Here is a 26,394-nt window from a genome sequence, read left to right as displayed (position 1 = left end):
TTGACTGGAGAAGAATCAGCCATTTTTCAAGACTTTGAGAAACTTCACTTGTCCTGTGCTATCCACATGCAGCAACTATTTAACTCCTCACATCCCCCACAGGAAATCACCTCTTAGCTCCACTTGTACCCTCCCACTCGTCTCCCTTCATTAATTATATGGGAAAACACGATAGGACACCACTACTCAAGAAGATTTCTCACTGTTTCTCCACTCCCCTTAATAGAAGGAAGTATAGAAGCACTGATTCAACGATGCAGAGAACGCTCGATTCTCCCATAGTATGCACGAAAGAATGTGACCAATGGACAAGGAAACACAACTAATTCCATCTGCTATAATAACCAGCTTTCTGCAAGGTAAAGAAATAGCCTTGTATCTGCCCCATGTCAATGGTTTTAGGTTCCTCATCAGTCTTCCATACAAGAGAAAGTTAATATCTAGGTGTATATTAATCTAGGTTTTATCCTGTGATACCCATTGAGTTTATAAATGATCATTTTTATCAAATTTTTCAGTTAATTTAAAAAAAAAAATTTTTTTAAAGGAAGTTTTAGACAGAGATTTTTCTCCAGGTACTTTAGATCAGCCAGATGAGTGGAAACTCCACAGATCTTCATCTATCCAAAAGACCATCATGACAGTAAAAGATCCAGCATGCTAAAAACCCTATTCCTCCTTTCTCAGTAGTTTTTAAATAAAACTAAATATTCTTCTACGCAGATCAAGGAAAGCTGAAGAATTAATGGGCAGAATATCAAGATAACACTGGCATATGGCAGACTGCAGGAAAATGAGACCAGAATATTTTTTTAAATATATAAAGGTCTTTCCAATACACAGTACCCATTGTAGGGAAATTGTATCCTACATACTACAAAATCTGATCAAATTTTATTGTCTTGAAGAGATCTCAAATTTCTGTATAGTGGTAGATACGCTGGAGGGTAGGCATAGGACAACAGAGGGACCTAGACAAATTAAAGGATTGGGCCAAAAGAAATCTGATGAGGTTCAACAAGGACAAGTGCAGAGTACTGCACTTAGGACAGAAGAATCCCATGCACTGCTACAGACTAGGGACCGAGTAGCTAGGCAGCAGTTCTACAGAACAGGACTTAGGGGTTACAGTGGACGAGAAGCTGGATATGAGTCAACAGTGTGCCCTTGTTGCCAAGAAGGCTAACAGCATTTTGGGCTGTATAAATAGGAACATTGCCAGCAGATCGAGGGACGTGATCATTCCCCTCTCTTCAGCATTGGTGAGGCCTCATCTGGAGTACTGTGTCTAGTTTTGGGCCCCACACTCAAGAAGGATGTGGAAAAATTGGAAAGAATACAGTGGAGGGCAACAAAAATGATTAGGGGGCTGGAGCACATGACTTATGAGGAGAAGCTGAGGGGACTGGGATTATTTAGTCTGCAGAAGAGAAGAATGAGGGGGGTTTTGATAGCTGTTTCCAGCTATCTGAAAGGGGGTTCTAAAGAAGATGAATCTAGACTGTTCTCAGTGGTAGCAGATGACAGAACAAGGAGTAATGGTCTCAAGTTGCAGTGGGGGAGGTTTAGGTTAGATATTAGGAAAAACATTTTTCACTAGGAGGGTGGTGAAGCACTGGAATGGATTACTTAGGGAGCTGGTGGAATCTCCTTCCTTAGAAGTTTTAAGGTCAGGCTTGACAAAGCCCTGGCTGGGATGATTTATTTGGGGATTGGTCCTGCTTTGAGCAGGGGTTGGACTAGATGACATCCTGAGGTCCCTTCCAACCCTGGTATTCTATGATTTTACGAGCTAACACTTTTTGAAGAAGGGGGAATATGACAGCCATCATGGTAAAATCTGTTCTTTTTTTGTAATACAATTTTGGAATCCACTGCATCAAGAAATCAGATGCTTATTTTTCCTTTGTGCAGTACAAAACAAAAATATACAACAAACCCTTTAAAAAAAAAAAGAAGACTATCAGATTTTTAAATGTGGCAAAATCCCAGAGTCTTTCGTATATAAAATAAAATCTAGCATTCAGAGTTCTAGAAGGGAATAAATCTTTGAAGGAAGAAAGTTACAAAGGGTATAGCACAGCAGCTAATTAAATAAAAGGTAACTTTAACAAAGTGCACACATTTCTGTCTTGGGCTATAAAAAGTACCTGGTCACATCATTATCTGACACATATAGTAAAGGAAATAACAAAACTGGCCAAACCTGCTCATTATATACCCCCACTCTCCTTTGGATTTTGCAAGAGTAGATGAGACACTCCCATGTCCCCTCCAGTCTGTAATGAATACAAACCTGTTTCACTTATGGTTTTCCAAGCTGTACCTCATTTGGGATAAATTTTACCTGTAGTTACCTCAGTGATGCGTATTTAATGTATATACGTGTCTCGTTGAAATCCTCAGGTGAAAAGCTGCATAAGTGCAAAACATTTTTATTAAATCTGCCTCAAAAATCAAACTACAAAGATAGCTCTTCCATTGGCAGGAATTGGCCAACTTGTACAACACTCATAATTTTATAATAAAATCTACTATCAATAGAGAAACTGAAAAATCAAGAAAAGTGAGCTTGTATCATTGAAATGTTATCCTTCCCATCATATCTCTAGTCTGTCAATATCATTTACTGAATTAGAAAAAGTTCCCATTCAAAAAGTCTGATTCAAGCAGAAACTCAAGTCTCCATGCAAAGTTACTAGAGCAGCAGTGTCTTCCAATTTCTGTTCTTTATTCTAGCTTGCTCTTCATTGCTTGTTAATCTAAAAACTGCTAAATGAGCACACCAAAGGGGGAAAACGAATTACTTGCATTTTGCGAGCCCTTTTCATTTTTAATGATGTTATCTCAGCAGACCCTTCTTTCTCTGTCTACCCTACCATGAAGTTTTTCTCCCTAACCTTCATTTTGAATTAGGTGGTAGTTGTGCTGTTATCAAGTGGGGGCCTAAGATGACTGAGGTCAAGGAAAGGGATTTCCAGTCCATATTTTTAAAAATTGTTTCCTCTGAGAATGAATATCATCAGATTTGGGGGGGGGGGGGGAGGCTGTTTACAGTAGTAGGAACCTCTTTCCTCAAAATCTGATGATATTCATTCTCAGAGGAAACATTCTCAAACAGAAGTTTGTTTCTGTGGGAATTTTATTGCTCTGGGAAGAGAATTCAATTTCAAATTTTTCCTTTTTATTGAAAAATCCCCTTTTTAAAAGCATACCGTACTTCATATAAATACCATAGGGGCCTGTTTGTGCAAATTCTTGCACCACGTATTGCTTTGACACTTTGATTCAAATGTACAATCAAAATTGTGTGAATGGGACACTCTTTTTCTCTTTAAATCCATGTTGACACAATTAGCCTCTCAGAATGAGCTTTGTGTAAGCTTTAAAACTTTTTAACCAACATATTTTGTTCAATTGATTAAAAGTTCCTGCAGATAATGTAAATTAAACTTTAATCATCACTGTCCTAGAATTATCAATAGAGGTGAGCTGCAAATATTAATACTAATAATCTTGGTAGGGTTTTAAATTTTATGTGCTGAATTCTTGAAATCATGAAAAGGAGGCATTTAGCGCATAATTTTCTTAGGTTTTTTAACATTTTCAGGTCACTTTATAAGAGAGAGACTTCAATTAAAATGTCTTCTGTTTCTGTTTTGCTGTTGTGTGGCTAGATATATCATTTCACTTTCTTCTGCCATTAATGACTATTTGCCCAAAGCATTTTTACTTTGTTTGGTTTTTCCTCCACCCACAATTTTTTTTAGGAATTGATTCCACTCATACTGTGTACAGCCTGCCTCCATCCTGAACCCAAAGAGAGAGATCAGCTCCTACACATACTGTTCAATTTGATCAAACGACCAGATGATGAACAAAGGTGTGTGTGTTGGGCCGGGCCATGGGGTACTTTTTCTTATGACAGAGAAGCAGGTTTAATGGAAACTGGATGCTCTTACACGGCTATTGGTTGATTTTCATTCAGTTCACATTGTATTAACAAACTAATGTGGACTTTGGGACTTTCCATTTCTATGATTTGCACTTCCATGTGTAATTTATAGTTACTGAAATGTAAGAATACACTCTGCAAACTTCAGTATAATATTTCAGTTCCTTTAAGAAAAAAGGTGAACTGAAATGTTTTTTTAAATAAGCTTAAGATCATAAATTTAATACTTGTGTAGATATATTGATATGCCAGTCTTTTAAAACTAGTTCCCTCATCACTCACCTGTCAAGACCCCTAGGTCCTTAGTTTCTCTCCAATATGTAATTACTTTACTGACACCTAAAGTAATGTTAGGAAAACAGTTCCTGCTCTTCAGGGATCAGTGATGTCAGCTGTTGCAAGAAAATTGCAGAAAACTTAGGGTCTAAAGTCTGGTTTTGGCAGGTAAGACTTTTTCACTTAATGTTGAAACTGTTTGTAGTTTAGCTTTACATATGTGTTGTGTTAATGATTTAGGATCTCATATAATGTAAGTTTAAAAAAAAAAAAAAACCTTTAGTTCTCCATTAAGCAGTACTCGGGAAGTATTGCTTTGTGTTCCCTTTTACTCTCTCTTGTTAAGATTATCCTTAAGGTTGAAAGACAGTACTCTGGCTGGTATGTTTCCTTCTTTAATAATGGAAAGATTTTTTCATAACCATTTGTCTGGAACATTTCTCTTCCCTTTTTTTTTTTCTTTTCATTAAGACGACCTACTCTAAAGCATTTTGAACTGTCATTGCTTTGTGCTGTCTTCTCCTGAGTCAAGTATAAAGAATTTATTTTCTATGTGTTTACTTAAATATTTTCTCTGCCATCACAACATTCTCATGTAACAAAGGAGTTTTAGCTGTATCAGTTGTTCACATGATATATATTAGTGTCTATGAGCAGTTGATAGTGAGATGTTTCTCTGTCCACAAAACCTGGAAATTGCTACCTACGTCACAGGGTCTCAGAAAGCCTGTATGTAAAGGGTGAGTCCTTGTTCCTTTTCAGGATCTTCAGGCTTGTGAATTTCACCTCCAAAATATACAGTGCTCTCAGTGAAAAAGTTTTGGATGTCCCAATACAATTTGTGTTGCTAACATTCTGTACTTTTTTAATATATAGAACTGCACAAATTTGTTGTAAGATTTTAGTCATTTGTGATCCAAATATTGCAGTTTTATCAAGCTGAGTTTCTGGGAGCCTCTTTACAGCTGTAACTAGACATCTGATTTCCAGCTAATAAAAGTGAAGTGAACCAACAATATTTTGCTTAAACTTTCACATTCAGCCCTTTACTATAAAATATGGGATGATATCTGAAAATTTCAGGTGTCAATTTTCCAGCAGAAAATATCAGAAAAAATATTTCTGCAATACCGTCCAACAAAGTTCATATCTTAAAAGTAAAGTTAGTAAACATTCTAATACTCCTCTGATTAGCTGATCTCTGTGTTCAAACTTCAGTTGTCTAGTTAAATCCCAAATTTTACATCCCTAGAATCCTAACAAATGTATGAACCTAAATCAAAATAAGATTCTGAGTACAAGCAGGAAAGTGTTTCTTCTTCAACACTGACTGCACAGTCAACATTTTACCTAAATTTTGTTTATATTATGTCTTAACGGTGTACAACCACTTGTCAGGAGGATCATGCAAGTGGAAATAGTCAAAACCATTCAGACATAATGATTTGAAATGGTGGTGTCAGTCTGCTCTGTTAGGTATAGTGTTCATATGCTACTCAAGATCAACCACTGTGTAGAGACCTACAGTATACAATATCTCAGATGAGTAATGGATGGACTTTCATAAGTGCCTTGGAGGGTCGGGGGATTGGTGCATCAGTTCAGCAGGTTTAGTTCTATTTTTTTCTTTACATAAAAACATAAGGTGAAATGTGACATAGACATGCTATAGTGTGATCCCATTTGTAATTGAACTATTAATAGCTAGTTGAACATTGGTGAATTATACTTATTACATACTAACTATATAGTGTAATAGACAGAGGGTTTAATTACATATGCTTGACTGTGTACACACTATCCATGGGTAATAATCACATTAGCCCATAAGCATGTTGCCACCAATTTGTATGTATTCATCATATGTACAAACATGAAAGAGCTTGTTTTAGTTTATTATTAAGAGCAGTGAGGCTATATATACAAGAGTGTATAGGTTTTACCAAATATTTTAATAAATATCTGTATGGAAACTATTTCAGACTTCCATTTCTTGACAATTTTAAAGTTGTTTTTGGGTGCCTTTCATATTAATTTCAAAGACAGTTTCAGGAAACTCCGAAAAGTGTTCATATTTCCATGTTCCCTTTTGAAGTGTGCATTAAAACTCAGTTTCCAACCTCATAAGAGACTTTTGGATCCTGAGCTAACTTGGTTGCAAGGTTAGGAGGGCACAGAATTGTTTTCAAGTCAACAGTTGAGTTAAAAACATCAAATAACCCTTCCTAGTATTGACACAATTCCAGCACAAAGACGTGCTGTATTCAAGTTCTGTCACAACTGCATAATCGGATACTGCAGTGAAACTTTTCATCAGTATACTCTCTTTTTATGTTGAGGTGCAGCTGTGCTGTCCAAGCTGAAAAAAGAACCAACTGCAGACACTTGCAAGCTACCTTACTATTTTGTCATATCTCACAATTTTAAGATTCTTTGGGGAAGATCACTACTGCATCTCTCCTAGAGATGAGTTTTGACTAGCTTGATTCTTATTTAATAATTCCCTTTCCTTTTATCCCCTTCCTTAACTTTAAAGGTCTGTTGTTTGTAGTAGAGACTAAAGAAGAAAACCAGTTCACTCTGACAATAGGTTTTTCCCACCATTCCTTACACCTTCCTTAATACGTAACATTCCCTTTGTGAAATCATTCTGATGTGGGTGTATCCCTCCTTTTCAGAGGACTGGGTGATGGATTAGTGTGTAGGTGAGAAATAACCAGCAGAAGCCCTGCCTTTCAACCTTAAGGACATATTGTGAACTGCATTAAGAATGTGTAGGCATGACAATAATTAACATCATAAATTGATGTATTCTTGATTTGTTTCAGTAAATGTGTAAATTCACAAGTAGATTGGTAAACTTACTGGAGGGATGGTATTATATTCATTCTATGCTAAGGTGTTAAAATGTACACATTTATTTTGGCTGCTGACATGGCTAGTAGAACGTAACATTCTATTAAGAGCAGCTATGAATGTAATCATTACGTTACTTGCAAAGTTATTTAAACCCCAATCTTATCAACTCATGCAAAAATAGGCAAAGTTGTAGCAAGATAGGTGTCTATTAAGTAGAAGTTGGAATGTCACAAGTGCTAGCTAAGGAGAATCCACAGGTGCTTGTGACTTGATCCTCTTGTGTCTTCTGGATTCAGACCTCAAAAATACCTCCTTACAGATGTCTTACCATGGTTCTGTCTCTTGAGTCTCTGTCCACGCCTCCTCTTAAAGGGTAAGGAGGCACATACACACTCTGCATGGATTCGGGTTTCGTATATACATCTTTAGAAAAGGAGACGATGTTTTAAACCACAGTTAAACTTGAACTCAAATATTGGAAAACATTGCATTGAGGCTCTGGCATTCCCAGGTGGTTTTTGAAGAATTTTCCTATCCTCCTAGTTGCGTGGTGCCTCATGAGCTAGCTTTTTATTTTAAAATTGATCTTTTTGGATGTAGGTGTAGCCATTCAACTGGTAATCAAAAGCCATGGGAAGGAGGTAAAACTTGATCAAACCTTTTGCAATAAAAACTTGAAATATATAACATTTTTGCAGCTCGGGGAGGAATAGTTTTGCTTTCGTAAACTGGGTGTATGGATAGAGTCCCTAAAGAAATTCAGATTTCTTTACGTTTTTAAACTAAAGTGATTGCATAGTCTGATTAAGTTCTCTAACGGGTCACAGTTTTGTCAGCCTTTTACAAACTTGAGTACGTCTGAAGATTTCAGATACCTTTCTGACTGAGTAATAGGATCATTCTTTTAAAAGCCCATGTGACCAATTTTGTGTCAAAAGCAGTAGATTAAATAAAACCTTCCTAACTTTAGATTTACTTTATTTGAGCTGACCATTTTCAGAAAACACTAACAAATACTTCTGTTACAAACAGTTATTCCATGTTTTCCATGAACAGCCTTAATCCATAGTCTGACATATTATACCATCACAACAGTAAAATATTAACATTCTCTACTTTCAAAATTAGACAAAACAATTACTTTGCAAATGTTTAAATTCTTGAAACATAGAATTCCAGACTTCCAAGTTATAATTACTGTTACCAGCCTTCTGACAAGAATTGAGTCCACATATTGTGGACGAGAATTTTATCCACCTAAAAAAAAGTGTTTGTGTATATGTATATATCACGAAACCACTTTTCAAGGAAAATTCAATTACTGCTATTAACAAGGTTCATCAAGCATTTAAGGCACAAAATGTTATGTAGTAGTGCACTTTTTTTACTAATGCATTGATATTCTAACAGTATTAGAAAACTAACAAATAGTAAGGGGGCTTAATTATTGATGATGTATATCTGAGAATAGGTATCCTCTAAATCATAGGTTCTCAGCCTTTTCTTTCTGAGGCCCCCCTTAACATGCTATAAAAATTCCATAGCCCACATGTGCCACAAGAACTGTTTTTTTTCTGCATATAAAAGCCAGGGCTGGCATTAGGGAGTAGCAAACAGGGAGTAGCAAACAGGGGGTCCCTTCGAAGCTATATTACTCAGATTTTGGCTTCAGCCCCGGATGACAGGGCTCTGGGCTTCAGACCCATGCAGTGGGGCTTCAGCTTTCCGCTCTGGGTCCCAGCAAGTCTAAGGCTGGCCCTGCTTGGGGGACCCCCTGAAGCCTGCTTGCAGGCCCCCAGTCAGCCCCAGATCCATGGTTGAGAACCACTGCTCTAAATAATCCTTTCAGCCTATTATATCTTCTTTTCCTAAAAAGCAGATATAAAATGGAGGCATAAAATATTTATTATAGGAAAACATTTACAATGTAAACAAGTTAAAGATTTTGATGTTTTTCAGACAGATGATATTGACTGGTTGTGTGGCATTTGCTCGACATGTTGGACCAACACGTGTAGAAGCTGAACTCTTACCACAATGTTGGGAACAGGTAACTGAATATTTCATGCTTACAACAGTAGAGTTTCTGCAGTTTACTAAGGATTTGTTTTAAACCTGCTTATTATGCAGATTTAAAACACAAACAAGGAAGTATTTCTTCACACAGTGCAGTCATCCTGTGGAACTCATTGTCAGGGGATGTTGTGAAGGCCAGAAGTATAACAGGGTTAAAAAAAGAATTAGATAAGTTCATGGAGGATAGGTCCATCAGTGACTGTTAGCCAAGATGGTCAGGGAAGCAGCCCCATTCTCTGGGTGTTCCTAAACCTCTGACTGCTACAAGTTGGGACTAGACAAGAGGGGATGGATCACTCGATAATTGCCCTGTTCCGTTCATTCCCTCTGAAGCATCTGGCACTGGCCACTGTTGGAAAACAGAACACTAGGCTAAATGGATCATTGGACTCACCCAGTGTGGCCCATTTTTCTGTTCTGAAAATATTTTTGATGTATGGAGACACTTCCATCTTGTTTGATAACAAATTTTTGTGCAGCATTGATAGTGCAAGAGCCAAGAAAAAGGAAGCCAGCCAAAGAGAATTAGGGGATTCTAGTTATCTGTAATATACTACATAAAAAAACTTATTAAAATGCAAATTATGCTTTGTAGGACAGGCATTACAGGGAATAGGAACTTGCATTTCAAGTATGTAAATGATCATTTCCAGTATATGATTCTCTAAATTCCATACCTTAAATATTAGTTGGAAGAATATTTCGATCAATTTTGGTCAATGATGTGTCATCTGATACCCCGAGAGTGTTCATTATAATTAAAAATCTCTAATATTTAAGAGCTTAGCAATCCTAGCTGAAGTGTAACAGAACAATTTTAGTATTAAAGTAGATATGAAGCTGGGAGAAAAAGCTTTTAAAGGGAATTAATGAGATGTATTGTTCTTCAGGTATGTTGGTGTAGGTCCTACTGTAAGTGCAGATGTGCCTCATGAGCCCAAGCTCTAATTTTTTTGAATAGCAGTGCCTGAGGACTGCGCATACACAGTGTGATTCCTTGTGCTCCTGCATGAAGGCATAAAAGGTGGCATAGCTCAGTTCCCTCTTACCACCATGGCAGGAAGATGAAATCCAGCAAGTCCCTGACCCTCTGACTCTCTTCAGAGACTCTTAAACCAGTTCTTTTCCAACTATTGGATGACAAAAATCTTAGTTTCAGTCTATTGATTCCGCTATACATCTTCCTGTAGAGCGACATGAGGCACTTTGTGCCAAGCACCATATCTCATGGCAGAATACATGAAACCTCAGGTTTCAAACTCTGTCCATCCTGCAACAGACTGATCCTAATCAAAGATGTCAAAGCCAGTGACTCTCCTGCCTAAGAGAGAGCAGCATCTTGGACATGTGCTCTATATTTAAGTTCTTCTCTGTCAGGACCTGCAAGTCCAATGACTCTCTGCTTAAGCTACATCTGTTTGAAACAGTCCATGCAGGTGACTTTGGAGTGACAGTTACGATCAGAGCAAGACCAGATAAATCACCATTGGCTAGCGCTCCCTGGAGCACACATCATGGTGTGGGTTCAGGCAGTGGAAGGGAAGGCCAAGAGGGCACTGGCAGAGTTAGCAGAGACTGCCTCAGTGTTGACTCTCCAAGTACAGGCTACTCTAGCTCCTGTACCAACTGCCTCAAAACAGCACCTCAGTCGTTAAACTTGGTACCGACACCCGCTCCTAAATGGGACACCAACTCAGTCAGACCAAGCTAAATAACTCCAAGACCAAAGGGAAGTCCCAGAGGGAGAAAATGAGACATCACTCCAACAAGGGCAAAGCTCCAAGCAGTCAGTCAGGGCGAGAGACCCAGCGCCAATCCCGGTATTGGTTCTCATGACTGAGCTGAGCAAGGAGCTGGGATATGTAATAGAGGTGTCTGTATCGTCTCTAAAGCTGTTCCTGGTATGCTACCTTTTAAAGAAGGGATACTATTCTTTGCCATTGCTGACTAATTCCTTGTCTCCAACATCAAGCAAAATCACTCTATCTTGCCATCAGAGAATGATGCAAGGAAGGATATCAAGGACCCCCATTCAGAGTACCAGTGCAGGAGTGGTACCTGGCTAACCAGTTTCACTATGCCAATACACTTATAGCATGCTACATAGACCCCAGTGGTCTTATTGGAAACTGTCCACCCATTTGTCCGAGCAGATTAGCCTCCTCCATTTCTAGGAAAAGGAGGAAATCACGTGCTCTGATGGCACCATACACCAAAACCAGACATGGATCCGTGCCCATGGGAACAGGAGATGATAGAGGGACAATGACACCCGCCATCCTCTCCCAACGAATCCTCTTCACTGGATGCAGTAGTAGCACCAGCAGCAACAGAGGACTTTAAAGACTTCCAGGACCTCCTGTCTCAAATTGCGGAGACGCTGGACGTTAAGACTATGTTCATGCAAGAAAAGTCTCACAAGCTCTTTGGTGTCCTGAGTGTGCTGACACAAACCAGGATCGCCCTCCTAAATAATGAAGGAATCTGATAACTGTCAAATGAGACTTCAGAGGCACCGGCCACTCTTCTTCCTGCCTCCGAGTGCTTGGAAAAAAAGTATCAGATGCCCCCAAAAGGATTTGAGCACTTTTATATTCATCCAACCCAGGGCCCTTGGAAGCAAGATATGTTCTTCAATCTCATTGCTGCTCCAGTGCCAAACTATCGTAGAGCAAATATTCTCATGTTGGGGGATGATGGCACGACACCTGTTCAACACTGATGTCAAAGCCAAGTACCAGAAATTTTGTTCCACATTGGGCATGAGGCCAGATGCATTCCTTCAGCAGTGGTCCCACGGACATTTATATGCCATTCCACTTGATTCCCTTAATCCCCAGGCCAATCTCCAAATTCAAAAGGAACAAAGACATGATTATTCTCATGGCTTAATACTGGCCAAGGCAGTTTTGGCTGACAGACCTACTACAAATGTCCGTCCCATCTTCAGACTACCTGGGCCTGATCTTGCGCCACCACAACCAGTTCTGTGACCTGAAGTCATTGCATGGTTGTTGGCTGCTTGAGTACCACAGATAGTGACAGTCCTCTACAGATCCAGGAAACCCTGATACAGAACATGAAAATATCAACCAGAAGAATGTATTAATCTAAATGGAAGAAGTTCTGTATGTCAGCAAGCTAACATGGTCTAGACTCAGTCCATACCACGATACAAAAGATCCTCAACTACATTTTTGCACTTAAAACAGACCGAGCTCTAGTTCAGCTCTATTAAGGTCCGCACTGCAGGAGTTACACACTTATCCACCTGTCAAAGATAGTACTCTTTCCTAGATGTACATTTAATTTTCCTGAGGCTCCTGGAGCCTCCATTTGAGCCTCTCACAGGATGCATCTTACAATCCCTCATTCTGAAGACTGTCTTACTAGCGGCAATCGTTTTGGCCGGGAGAGTGATTGTGCTTCAGGTGTTGTACCAATAAAATAAAAACCAGCAGGATCTTATTAAAGGGAAAAAGGCAAAATACCACATTTATTGTGAATACAGAAAGAATCATAGTAAGCAGTTAGTTATAGTTATAACATTCCATTCAATCTCATATTTATTCACACATTCATTCATACAAACACACACACACACACAGGTTCTGCAAGGTTGTTATCATAGTTACCAGCCTTAGAGTTGCTCATGCCAAGCCACTGGCCAGGTGGCCTGGACATGAGGAGGGAGCAGGGCCTTGTCAGATGCTCATCTGATGCTCCTGGAAGTTGGTTTGCAGAATCAGACCCCAAAGTTCTCACTTTTTAGAGTCTATTTTTATAGGAATTTCTTCCTATGCCAGTCTATGGGAATTGCTTCATCATGCTGTTGCTGAATCAATCAGCAGATAGCACATTCCTGACGGCTCCAACATATTATCTTGTTCTTTGGTTCTCCCATTCTTGAGGCTGTTGGGTGGATTCCAGTCTGCCCTCCGGGGGGTCCTCTGGTTATTTCCACTTGACGCCTTCTTCAGCCGATGGACACTGGATTCTTAGGCTGGCACCTCCCTGATCATTCAGTTATTATCCACACCAAGCATCCATCCACATACATCCTCTATCTCTATTTTAATCACAATTGTTAATACAACAAAAGGGCGGGGAGTCTCTGGGTGCTATTTCTGTTGTTAGAGTATTGCTTTGAGTCTCTCTCTCTCTGTGAATTGCTTTGAGAACAGACTCTGTCTTAGAATGTACTAACACAATTAGCAGCTTGCAAGTTTCACACATAGAGGGAGAGAAACAGTACCAAAAACTAAGAGACCTCTTAATTAGTAATACCCTGGAATTTAAACTATGGGGAATCAAACTCATTTGTGATTTTAATACTGAACTTTTTTAATATGATCCAACACAGGCTCTTGGGGCCGAACCCCTATGTGACATTACATAGGAACAAGGTAGTGCTGAGACTCACATAAAGTTCAGCCCTAAGATTCTCTCAGAATTTCATCTAAACCAGTCAATCTGCCTGTCTTCTTCCCAAAGCTGCACTCTGCCCCAGGGAAGAAGAAACTGTGCACACTAAATGTATCCAGGACTTCTGCTTTATTACATCAACAGAACTAACCCATTCATATTGTTACCCTGTCTCTTTCTAGCTATAGTTAGGCACTCTAAAGATCAAGTTATCTCTTCACCAAAAAAATAAATATTTATATATATATTTTATGTTACCAGCTGACTGGTATACTTTTCCCAACAAACTTCAAGGCCCACTGCGCCAGAGTGCAAGCAAGATTCTCCACCTGCTTCAGAAATCTGCCAGTATCAGAAATCTATAAGGTGATAGTGTAGAGTAATCCGCTGACCCTTATCAAACACTAAGTCTTGGACTTAGCTGCTAAATTAGCTATCAGGTTTGAGAGAGAGGTACTACAATCACTGTTTGGTTGATACTGCTGATATTCTTCATTTCCCAACCCTATTGGACACTGCTATTCAAAAACATCTGATATTGCTTACCTGAGGCTCCATGTGTGCTTATAGTGCGGGATCCACACTGAGAACATCTTGAAGAACCACAGTTACTATAGAATAAGTAAACGTTCTATTTCTCTTCACCAGATCAATCACAAATACCCAGAGAGACGATTACTAGTGGCAGAGTCCTGTGGAGCTCTAGCACCTTATCTTCCTGTAAGTATTTGTATTTACTGCTAACACTTTGTTTGGTAGAGAGTAAGAGGTAAACATATAGCAGGGGTGGCCAAACAATCCTCAGAAGTTTGAGAGACGGCCGAGCATGCCAAGACTTGGGGTTTCAGTTCCGCTCCTGCTGAACCCTGAGACTCCTCTCTCCATGGGACAGAAGCCCCTAGATCCACCACCCCACTGCAGGGTAGGAGTCCCGACTTCCCCTCCCCACCCAGTCTCATAGGCAGAGAATGGAAGGGGGGATGGGGGAGCTTCATGAGCCTCAGTTTAATTGTAAAAGAGCAGCATGTGGCTCACGAGCCACGGTTTGGCCACCTCTGAACAAATGGCTTTGGCTGTTACCCTATCACTTACCACTTTCACATTCAAAGGGGGAAAATATCTTGAGGGATGATGTTGGTTGTAACTATTATATATTCTTCTTTGAGTATAGAAGTGTTCCACTAGAGGTGCTCCACTTCAGGTGTGCTCACACCACTTGCACCTTTAATTGGAGATTTTTGGTTGCCGTGCCCATTTGGCCCATGCATGAGCCCTACACTTCCTCATGCCCTGCTCTGAGGCTCTATGGGGCTGCATGGGCAAATCACCCACATTTCCTTCTCAGCTGCCTTGGCCTGAGCCAGTGTTAGTGTGCCTTACTGTTCAAACCTGACAACTTTGTCTAGTTATCTTTCTTTATTATTTATCTTATTTTATGAAGTGGTTTAGGGGGATTTTCTTTTGTTCCCATTTGCCTTTTCAGGGGGATCTTATCCTGTTGAGATAACCATTGCCCTGGTGTATGCCAGGCTCTCTGAGCTTCAAATGGCATGTCTCTTGCTGGGAGGCTGTCTGGGTCAGTGACATGCATTCCCATTGTATCTGCTGTTTGAGAAAGTCTTATATCCTGCAAAAGTGCTCCATTTGCTCCGCTTTTAAAGGCAGGGCAACGTAGAATCAGTCGTTAAAATCCAGACTCTTAATGATGGAGCGTTTCCTCCAGCTGGCCTCATATCCAGACCAGGAGACACCTCCCTACCCCTTTGGGCATCAGTCTCTGAGTGAACACAATGCCCCCTCAACTTCGGTACATTCACCTGGGTCTACCAGAGGTAAATCCATGAAGACCCATAGAAAGAGGAGCCAAGAAAAAAAGAAAACCGAGTTTGGTCCCTGTGAAGTAAGACTGCCATGGAGACCTCTGGGTACAGCTGAGGCGCAAGATGCTGTTGGTACCAACATTTTGTCCAGAGCTTCAGGCTCCTCTGAGAATAAGGGCAACAAACATGCCTCGGTACCAAGACTTTCAGCGTCACAGAAGCAGAACACTGCAACAAGAGAACCTAAGCATTCCAGTTCTAAGAGAACAGTGCCCACAACTCCTTCTGTACTGTTTGTATCAAAATTGACCCCCTAAAACTGCATTGTGCCAGGAAGATGCTACGCTTCTCATACAGTCTCGATGCCTCTTTAGGCATCCTCATCAATACCAACTAATTTTAGCTAGAAGGAACTTTCCAGATCAATTTATATCCTCGGTACTGATAGTGGAACAGGGTCCCATTCTCCAAGCCCACCTGGTACCACAGGAGTTCGAATTCTTTAAGTACTTACTTGTTTCAGAGGAATTGGAGTCTCCCTTGTTAATGGTTACAAAAGATTGTCAGTACCGAGACAACCATAGTCTCCAAGGTAGACCTTTCCCCACTACTGCTTGATTCTCCAATGCCTTCAGTGAGTGTTGGGGCTCCCTACCTTAATGAGGAGGAATTATCCTCCAATTCAAATGCCTCAGTCCAAGATTCCTCTACTCTTCAGATAAGGGAACTCCTTCCTGACACTTTTGAAAAGAGCAAGAAGTTGCATCAAAGACAGACCTGTGTTCCCACAACCTGGTTTGAGCACCAATGATGCAACCCCAATGCCTTTTGGACCCCCCAGTGGCGATACCGTGATTCTTGGACTGGATATTAACAGCAGTTTTCTCTTGCCCCTAATCTTTCTTGTGGGGACAACAGAGGGAGATGCTCCCCTGCTCCAAATGGCCCTCCTCCACTACCTCAGGCACAAGAGTCCTTTGAGGAGCTGGAGGCCAGGGCAGATAAAGAGGACAGTCTTCAAATATTTCTTCATCTTCCCAAGATTAGGTGATTCCTCCCCCACCTGTCTATGGCTGATGACTTCAGACACTTCCGGGAGTTAATGAACCGCTCTACAGATCCTCTTTTGGAAGAGGTCGGGGATTCGCAGCATAAGTTCCTGGATATTCTTCAACTGACTGCCTCTACCTGAGTTGCCCTGCTGTTAATGAGGCCCTGTTGGATCCTGCCAAATCCATCTGATGGAGCCCTGCGACGATACCACCAGTATGTAAATAGGCCAATACGAAATGTTATGTTCTTGCTAAAGACGCGAATTTTTGTTCACCCATCTAGCACCAAACTTCATGGTTGTGTAGGCAGTGAATAGGCATGGCAGACAACACCATGGAAAGACCACACCATGTAATAAAGACCAAAACGTCTTTATCTATTTGGCAGAAAGACATACTCATCTGCGACTCTTTAATTTAGGATAGCCGACTGTCAAGCTTTCATGACAAAGTACAGTCATTAAAATTGTGCCAAATTCACCACCTTTCTTGATCATCTGCTGGCTGATTACTGTGAGCAGCTTCAGGCTCTGATTAACAAGGTTCAGCTGTCAGCTAGAACAGAGGTTCTCAAACTGTGGTCCGCGAGCTCCATTCAGGTGTTCTGTGAATAGTTCCCTGCACGCCTGGGTGGCCACACACAAGAGAATGAAGGGCCACCCACCTAATTAGTGGCCGCAGAGGCGTGGCTCCACTAATTAGGTGCCTGGACCCTGGAGAAGACGCACATGTAAGGTGAGGTGGTGGCCTTGGGGGAAATAGAGGGTCGGTGGGAGGGGGCAGTGGGGTAAAAAGAGGGGGTGGAGGTTATTTGGGATGTGCAGGGCTGTGGTGGCCAGAGAAAGTGGCAAGAGCTCCAGGGCTGCAGCTGCCAGAGAGTGATGGCCCTGCTTCACAACCCAGCTCAGTGGCTGCCACGGCAGGAGACCCCCCTGCCCCTTCCCATCCCCAGCCTGGGGACTGCCATGGCGGGGGAGAGAGGGAGAGACCCCCCGTCCCCTTCCCAGATCCAGATCAGGGGCTGTCACAGCAGGGGAGAGAGGGCACATCCATTGCATTAGAAAGGTAAGACTACTGTTATGAAAACATGAGTTATGTGCTTTTATTTGTAGAACAAAAAAAGTTTACTACTACTTTTTTTTATATAGTGCTTTTATCCAAAGCACTTTCCAGTAGTTAGCTAACGGTACAAACAGAATTTGGAAAGATCATTAAGTGGTCCACTGAGACTCTCAGCAATTTTCAAGTAGTCTGCGAAAAAAAACGTTTGAGAACCACTGAGCTAGAACATTGTTACAGGTCTCGTTGGATTCAGCCAACGCTACCACTTGATCCATCTCGACAATAGTGGTCATGCGAAAGGCATTCTGACTCCAGCTGTCTGGATTCCCAAGGCAGGTCGAAAACACGGTTGAGGTTCTTCCCCCTTTGATGGGCTAAAGCTATTCACTGAATCCACTGATGAGTCCTTGCATACTCTTAAGGATTTCAGAGCCACATTAGGATCCCTTCAGATTTACACACCTTCAAACTGTTAGTGGATCCCAGACAACAGTGATCCTGTCCCAGTTCATTCTCAGAATTCCAGAGATGTTATGAACTGCCCAGGAAGAAATCAAGGTTCCAGAGAAAGAGACCACCTGCTTCCTCTGCGTCTGCTTCTGAACACTTATAATTTAAGCATTAGTTTTGATGTGCTGGTCTTGGGCCTGGAACACCACAAAACCAAGCTACATCTACACCATTCCGTGTACCTTCTGCCATTTGGAAACACTCTCTTCTACTTTCTGTCCACATGTGGGAGAATCACATCAGGCAAATGATGCTGGAGGTTGAGTTCAGGATATGCAATCCATTTTACCTCCCTCTCCATACCTACCCTGACAGATTAAAATAACCAAAATTCTCACTGTCTTCAGGACAAAATGCAAAACCCATCTCTATGATTTGCTTTCAGTGGGACATAAGTAAATGTTTAAGTGCTTTCCTGAATATAGACTCTTTTCTGAATCAAGACCTATATCAATTGATTCTAATAAAAGAATTCCTCCATTAGAGGAGAAGTGATTACTACTGTAGTAAGAAGTCTTAATACTGTAACTTATTTTCTGTAAGTAGCTCAGATACCATAATGATCATGGTAGAAATATCAAGAAAGTAAGTGTTCTTATTCAATGTGAAGGGAAGAACTATTCTATCTCAGATGCTACTACATGTTAATTGTTGGCGAATACTTTTTTTAATGTTGACCAATGTTTTAGGTTAAAATCTAAGGGTTTTTTAATCTGACATCCAACTGCCTGGCTAAACCATGTTATAGCACAATTTAGATGCTGAATTTTTTTGTAGCCAAAATTGCTTTCATCAGACCAGTATGGTAAAGGCTAAGAGTTATCAACATTCAGTAAAGTTGTATCACTTTCCAGGATATGATTTGTATTATTTCTAGATGTGTCGTCAGAAAAGTCAGCAAGAAGTTATTACATGCTTTCCATGTTTTCACAATATATGATTCTCGTGAGTAGTTAGAGGACTTGGGTTCTATGCTTAGATTCACGGTAGACTTTATAGTGGGACTTGTGGAAGTTGCTGGTACTCTATCTCTATGTAGCATCCCCATCAGTAAAAATGACAATAATACTTTACTTAATCACAAGAGTATTGTGAGAATAAATTTCATTGTTTGGAAGTTACTATATATGTGCAAAGTATTTACTCAATTTACATATTTAGCAGATATATCTTTCTCTGTATATTTAGAAAGAGATTCGTAGTTCATTGGTGCTTTCCATGCTGCAACAGATGCTAATGGAAGATAAGGCAGATCTGGTACGAGAAGCTGTGATCAAAAGCCTGGGTATCATCATGGGATACATAGATGATCCAGACAAATACCAACAGGTATCATTCAGGGCTAAAGTCCATATGTATATAATACATGTTACGATGCATCCATGCTTCAGACACTTTTGAATATAGTATTTTTCATGTAAATTACTCACAATTAGTCACTGTGACCAAAAAAGGAGGAAAAGTTACATTTCCAGTTATCTGTAGTACCTCAGGGATGAGTTTCATATAGGGTACTTTCTTCAACTTGTCCTTCTGTTTTTCACATTGAAGAGCAGTTACACCTCAGTCCCAGTACTTACTTGCATAAACCTGTAGGGACAGTGCCTGAGCATCATATGTTAAGGCTCTAATACAACTTTTTAATCTCTTGCAGTTATAATCCCTTTTGTGGCATCATAATTTACCTAGCGAAGTTTCGAAATGAAATACTGAAAATATATAGCACAGCGTGTACAGAAAATATATAGTGTAGTATTTATATTATATCATAGGAGCAGGATATTTTCAGAATAGAATGTTTTCCAGTTGTACTTGTTTAAGTTGGTGTTTAAAGTCTGTTCGTATCCATCTTCTTATGTGAGTGTCTTTTCACCTAGCTAGCTTCACCCTTGCCAACGTTTGGTAATTTAGCTTATATTCACTATTTTTTTTAAAGAGTAAACTAAAGGAGGGAAGAAAATTACTTGTTTGAGGGTTACTGATATGTATCAGTTTTGTAGGTCATCCATATACTACAGTGACAAGTACTTTTTATATCAGTTTAATAACTCTAAAATAATAGATAGCAATCTAACCCTTCTAAATGCACATTTCCTCACTGCTTGAGATATATTCTATTTTTTGTAATCTGCATTTTGAAAAATGATATATACACAACAGTTGTAATATGTGCTTTACTGTGTTCTGCCAGGGTTTCGAACTGCTGCTTTCAGCTTTGGGAGATCCCTCAGAACGAGTAGTTAGTGCAACACATCAGGTATTTTTACCCGCCTATGCTGCCTGGACTACAGAACTGGGAAATTTACAGTCACATCTTATACCTACACTGCTTAATAAGATTGAAAAGTTACTCAGGGTAGGTGTTCAATTCATACATCTCTAATTAGATTTTTTCTATGTATCTTTATCTGATATGCGCACTTAATTTTCATATCACTTAAAAAAAAATACCAGTTCCTACAGTGGGTTTGTGGGGAGAATTTTTCAGGACTTTTATGTTGGGATTTCATAGCTTTTGCTCTTAAGAAAAAATAATTAGATTGTGCTTCAGACCTTGTAGTCAACATGCCTAAATTTAATGGAAATGGTAGGAAACAAACATTTAAATGGACTGAAGTAATCAAAATGGATAGTACTAAAACAAAATGAAAACATTGTCAAGAAATAAATAGCAAAATAGAAAGGCCTCATTCTTATCTCAAAAGTGCAGATCATGTATTTTCGAATTCTCGACCAATGGGTGGGTTTGTGAATTCTTGTCGAGCACCTGTATGAAAGTTGCATTCTTGAACTATTAATCTTGATCCTTCAGAATCTTGATCCTTCAGAATATAAGAATGATCATGGAACATAACCACTTTCAGAACTAATACAAAACTTACTTATTTTTATTTAATTCTACTGTTTTTTCTAACACATAAAGAGGTAGATGCACACACAAGAATTGTGAAGTCATTAATCTTGCTCTTGCAGGTGTGGAAGGAGTGTGCAAGGTGTGTTTCTGTTGAGCGTTCTTGAGAGAGACTAAAATACTGTGGTGATAGGGGATCGATAATTGCCATTATCTAATTGACATTTAATTGACATTAAACCAACAAAAAATATGAAAACCCTTAAAAAACCTCATACTTGTATTTCAGGAAGGAGATCATGGGCTGGATGAACATAAGCTACACATGTATCTTTCTGCTTTGCAGTCCTTGATTCCTTCACTGTTTTCACTGGTACTACAGAATGCACCTTTCACAAGCAAAGCTAAGCTCCAGGGTGAAGTGCCACCAATAGAAGGTATCTAATTCATTAAATACTATGAAAACTTTCTCTAGAATCCAATTGATCAATCTAACATCAGTCAACAATAAATACATAGAAAAAAGCTGGAAACTCTATAGGGTCAGGTGAAATGGTCTCAAGTTGCAGTGGGGGAGATTTAGGTTGGATATTAGGAAAAACTTTCACTAGAAGGGTGGTGAAACACTGGAATGCGTTACCTAGGGAGGTGGTGGAATCTCCTTCCTTCGAAGTTTTTAAGGTCAGGCTTGACAAAGCCCTGGCTGGGATGATTTAATTGGGGATCGGTCCTGCTTTGAGCAGGGGGTTGGATTAAATGACCTCCTGAGGTCCCTTCCAACCCTGATATTCTATGATTCTATGAAACTATATTTTAGTTGAAATATGAGAGTCTGTAGAGTTCTTATGTAGAACAGTGGAAATTGTAATGTAAACTTTGTAGCTTTATATAACCTCACTGTATGTTTAGCATTGTGGTTTTAGGTTTCCAAACTCAGGAACCTTTTTTTAATCTCAAACTTTTTCAAGTGCTGTCACTGCAAATCTATTTTAGTAGTACATCTCTGGAATTGCCTGAAGTTCCCTTAATGTAACCAAGCCAATGGAGAGACTTATTTGCTCCCAGCACTAACTTGTAAAGCTTTGCCATGTCCTTTTTCTCTTTGTTCCTCTCTCTCTCTCTTTTTTGGTGAAACTACATTTTTTTCCCCCATTTTACGTAAGAGTTCAGATCTAGTAGCAACAGTAAGCTAGTATGGTCAAAGAAACAGGAAAATCTTAATGAACTACAGAGATTGTCAATAGAAAAAGAGTCCAAAAGGGTAGCCATTTGTCTAATAACACAATATTTCAGGTTTCAGAGTAGCAGCCATGTTAGTCTGTATTCGCAAAGAGAAAAGGAGGACTTGTGGCACCTTAGAGACTAACAAATTTATTTGAGCATCCAATGAAGTGAGCTGTAGCTCACGAAAGCTTATGCTCAAATAAATTTGTTAGTCTCTAAGGTGCCACAAGTACTCCTTTTCTTTTTACAGTTTTTCAGGGAGATTTGTAATGGGGGTCATCGGCGCCTGCTGTTGAGCTGTACAGCTTAGGGCTAAGCCAGCCCTGATTACAAGATGCGCCTCACCTGAGATGAATCAGGTGATTCTAACTTAAAAGGCAGCAGGGTGTGGTTGAGAGTATCAGAGACTGCCAGAGGCAGGAAGCCTAGAGAAAGCTCAAGAAACAGAAGCCTGAGAATCTATAGCTGGCTTGAAGAAGCCGCTGCAGAGAGTAAGATGGGCTTCTGCAGAGATAATGAACTGTGACCCAGATAAGAAGAAGAGGGCTGGGAATCCCTCACCCCTAACTATGGGGAGTGACAGGTTTCAGAGTAGCGGCCGTGTTAGTCTGTATTCGCAAAGAGAAAAGGAGGACTTGTGGCACCTTAGAGACTAACAAATTTATTTGAGCATAAGCTTTCGTGAGCTACAGCATCCAATGAAGTGAGCTGTAGCTCACGAAAGCTTATGCTCAGATAAATTTGTTAGTCTCCAAGGTGCCACAGGTCCTCCTTTTCTTTTTATGGGGAGTGAGACACAGGACTGGGGTTGAGGCCTGGTGGGAAGTGTTCCTAGAGTTCGTTTGAGGATCCCTGTGAAGCACAAAATGGGGTGGGACACTGCAAAGGCACCCCAATCACAAGTAGGGATCAGGAGATAGTACACACCTACCATGCTATAAGGATGATTTTTCAGCTGCTAGTTTCTTTATATGGTTTTCCTTCACTTATCCCAAATTAATACTTTTTTCCCTCTCACCTGTGTAAACCAATTACATAATGTAATCAGAAGCTGTCTGCATTTCATGCCTGTTTAAGTAGGCAATTTTTAAACATAAAAGGTTTAACAAGCAACCATAAAATACTTCTTGCATGGGCTTTCTGATGATCACTCTCAAGAATAGCACATAGCCAGTAATACATAGGGAAATACATCTTAACTGCTTTAAAGTCATCTTTTGTTTCATTGGTTTCTCTGAGTCAGGAGGTACAATAATGTAAGTGGTACATTTTTCACACTGAAATAGTAGTAGAGGATAATAGTGCAGGACCTTCTCCACTTATTGCATACCTACACAATGTCTAAACAGGTACTGAATAGACTGGACTGTAGATACACTATAATCAGCCCTCCGAGGCCGTAAAATATTTTTACATTACATTAATCTTTTTAGGCTTTACTGGCAATACTGGCTCTATAGGAAACTTGGGGATGCTGTACATAATCCATAACCCTACACAAACAGTAATGTGCTATGTGTACATACAAAGGATGTGTGAATATTTTAGATTTTAAAAATTCTAGAAGTTAACTGATATGTACATCTGAATTTTTGACATTAACATATAACTGTTAAACTTTTACTGCCATCAGTGACTCAGATGAACGCTTACCCTAAGTCACTCCTGTCTATGCCTAGAATACTATAAAGTTTCAGAATTTAGGTAGAGTGACAATTTCTCCATTATTAGAGACACAAGGTAGGTGAGCTCGAAAGCTTGTCTCTCTCACCAATAGAAGTTAAGAGATCCAGTGGTCCAATAAGAGATAATACTTCATCCACCTTCTCTCTAATATCCTGGGACCAACATGGCTACAACAACACTGCATACATAAAGGAAAAATCTCATGTATGCAATTTCCATTGATCTAGTAACTTCTGATGGAATCACAAGTATGTTCTTTTTGAGTGAATTCAGCAATAGGGGACATCATGTCCTTATAGTTGAACTTTTTGCAAGGTACAGTTATATACATGTTTAGGAGGAGTTGAGAGTATAAAAACCAAATTAGGTTAATATAATCCATAACCATTATGTTAAAAATATTGTCTTAGGTTCATAAGCTTGCCTCCAGAATTCTCCTTAGCCTTCTTTTTATGTTTTGTAAATTGTTGAATTTTAGCCTCAGAAGAAGTTTAGTGATCAAAAACATAGAATTCCCTTCAGATTAATATGGAAAGAAGGAAATAATCTTGTGATTTAAAGCATAGTACAGGGAATCAGGAGACCCAGTTTTCTATTTCTTGCTCCTCCACAGAGTTGCTATGAGATCTTTGGAGAATCTCCTAGTCTCTCTACTTCCTACCTCTGTTTCCCCATCTGTAAAGTCCCCACCTACCTTTATGACTTAGACTTGACCTATTTATTTCTATGAAGCACTTTGGTAGCTTAGATGGAACATGCTGTAGAAGTTCAAATTAATAATTACTATTTTTAATTATGGACATCACATCAAGGTTATCTTTTGCTCTTTTTTTAACACATGGTTATGTCTTCTGCTGTTACAGTGACTAGATTCCCTCGGCCTGTGTCACCTCTTCAGGATGTAGCTACTATCATTGGAAGCCGTGAGCAGCTAGCTGTGCTGCTGCAGCTTTATGATTACCAACTGGAACTTGAGGGTACCACAGGCTGGGAGACTTTGCTATGGGTTGTCAATCAACTGTGAGTGTATCTGTTTTTCCTGCCCTCCTGATACAAAACTTTCATGCCTTCTAAATAGTTATTTGTGAAAAGTTCAGGTTCTTTTCATTATCTTAATATTTAACTGTCATTTTTGTTTACTTTGCAAACCTAAAAACCCGAGAATTCCATTCTTTCTGATTTGTTCAGGAAAAAATATGGCCTTTAATGTGTTCATAAATTAATAGCATTTGTACCAAAAAGTTATGATTTCCTCTTTGTGCTGATCTAGAAATACATCATTATGTAAGTGAGTGAGGATTCTGTTATTTTAAGACGCTTGCAGAATATGGTATTCCACAAGAAAAGGATGTATTTGAAACTCAAGTGCCAAACACTCCTGGGGGATGGTATTCCACTATCCCAAACAAAGAGAATTATAGAAGGGATTACTTCAACTGTTAATGTTATTGTATTAGTGGGATTAGAATTGGCAATGATCAGGAAGGTCAGTGATGATGTACAATGTGCAGTCAGTTTGTAGGTGAAGTGAAATCACAGAGAAGGAAACGTGCAGAGTAACTTTTAACGTGCTGCTACTTCCTCTTTTAGGTTACCACAGCTTATAGAAATAGTTGGCAAAATCAATGTTGCCTCAACTGCCTGCGTCCATGAATTCTCCAGGTTTTTCTGGCGGCTTTGCAGGACATTTGGGAAAATTTTCACAAACACTAAGGTAATAGAATTCTTCTGTATTTAGCTTAGATTCATTAAATATAGAAATACTTAATATACAGGATCATATTTACATGATGTGCTTACATGAGAGATGAGTTATAATATTTCATTCCAGGGTCAAAAATCACTGTCACATTTTCACTTGCCAGTCAGAATGTGGCCAAGAGCCGGTTTAAGTCTTTCTCTCCACTCATCTTGAATGCCATTTGTGTCTCTCACCTTTCATGATGTCTCTTTATTCGTACTACAGGCAGGGATTCTGTTCCCAGACTGCCATCCTACCCAACTTGAAATGGGGAGGCGCCCATTGACACACTACTTACTCTTCCTTGGTGGACACATTGGGCTGGAGACTCTGGCCTAATTTCAATGAAATATGACATCAGTTTTCCTTTAGTGTATATAGTATGTTAGACAATATATTTTGTGTGCCAAATCTTATTCACATATATCTGCATGTCCTTCATTCATTCATATTTGATTGTTGATTTAAAATAAGTATTCTCCTCGTTCAACATGTTTAAGGAATGCAAGGCAAGATCTATTGTAAATCAATAAAGAATAATATTTTAAAGGATTATAATTACTCAGTAAAATTTTAGAGATATGTGAAGATCAGCTGAAAAAATAATTGTCCATTTTGAAAATATTTTAGAGTAAATGTCTGCACTGAATTTATTTCTGTCTTTTAAAGGAGTATTTACAAAGACTGACACAAGTATTTTGGAGCCGTAAGAAGTGTCTCCATAGAGAAGGCTAATTCCACATTCTAGTCTAAGGTCACTTTTGGACATGAGCCCTAAACTTATAAAGCCTTTTGGTATAAATTGTCATCACAGGCTGGGGGAGAAAATTTTGGGGAAGTTTCAGGGAAATCCGTCA

General features: G+C 39.5%; 1 protein-coding gene across 9 annotated transcripts in view; it reads left to right on the top strand.

Annotated features, from left to right (window-relative positions):
- Positions 1–26,394, top strand: part of RELCH (RAB11 binding and LisH domain, coiled-coil and HEAT repeat containing) — a 122,652-nt gene that overhangs the window by 53,716 nt on the left and 42,542 nt on the right. For 7 of the 9 annotated variants that reach the window (XM_048839702.2, XM_048839698.2, XM_048839697.2 and 4 more), the window contains 8 exons: positions 3,771–3,883; positions 9,050–9,140; positions 14,240–14,311; positions 19,224–19,364; positions 20,227–20,391; positions 21,176–21,323; positions 24,660–24,816; positions 25,387–25,510. In XM_048839702.2, coding sequence (XP_048695659.2) covers positions 3,771–3,883; positions 9,050–9,140; positions 14,240–14,311; positions 19,224–19,364; positions 20,227–20,391; positions 21,176–21,323; positions 24,660–24,816; positions 25,387–25,510 — 1,011 coding nt within the window. Of the gene's footprint in view, positions 1–233; positions 360–3,770; positions 3,884–9,049; positions 9,141–14,239; positions 14,312–19,223; positions 19,365–20,226; positions 20,392–21,175; positions 21,324–24,659; positions 24,817–25,386; positions 25,511–26,394 lie in introns of those variants that run through there. The other 2 variants (XM_048839706.2, XM_048839699.2) reach the window with 2 other exon arrangements.

Source organism: Caretta caretta, chromosome 2 (genome assembly GCF_965140235.1).
Source record: "Caretta caretta isolate rCarCar2 chromosome 2, rCarCar1.hap1, whole genome shotgun sequence".
NCBI classification, from domain to species: Eukaryota; Metazoa; Chordata; order Testudines; family Cheloniidae; genus Caretta; species Caretta caretta.
The sequence above is the reverse complement of the archived record's forward strand: the minus strand, read 5'-3'. Positions and strand labels throughout refer to the sequence as shown.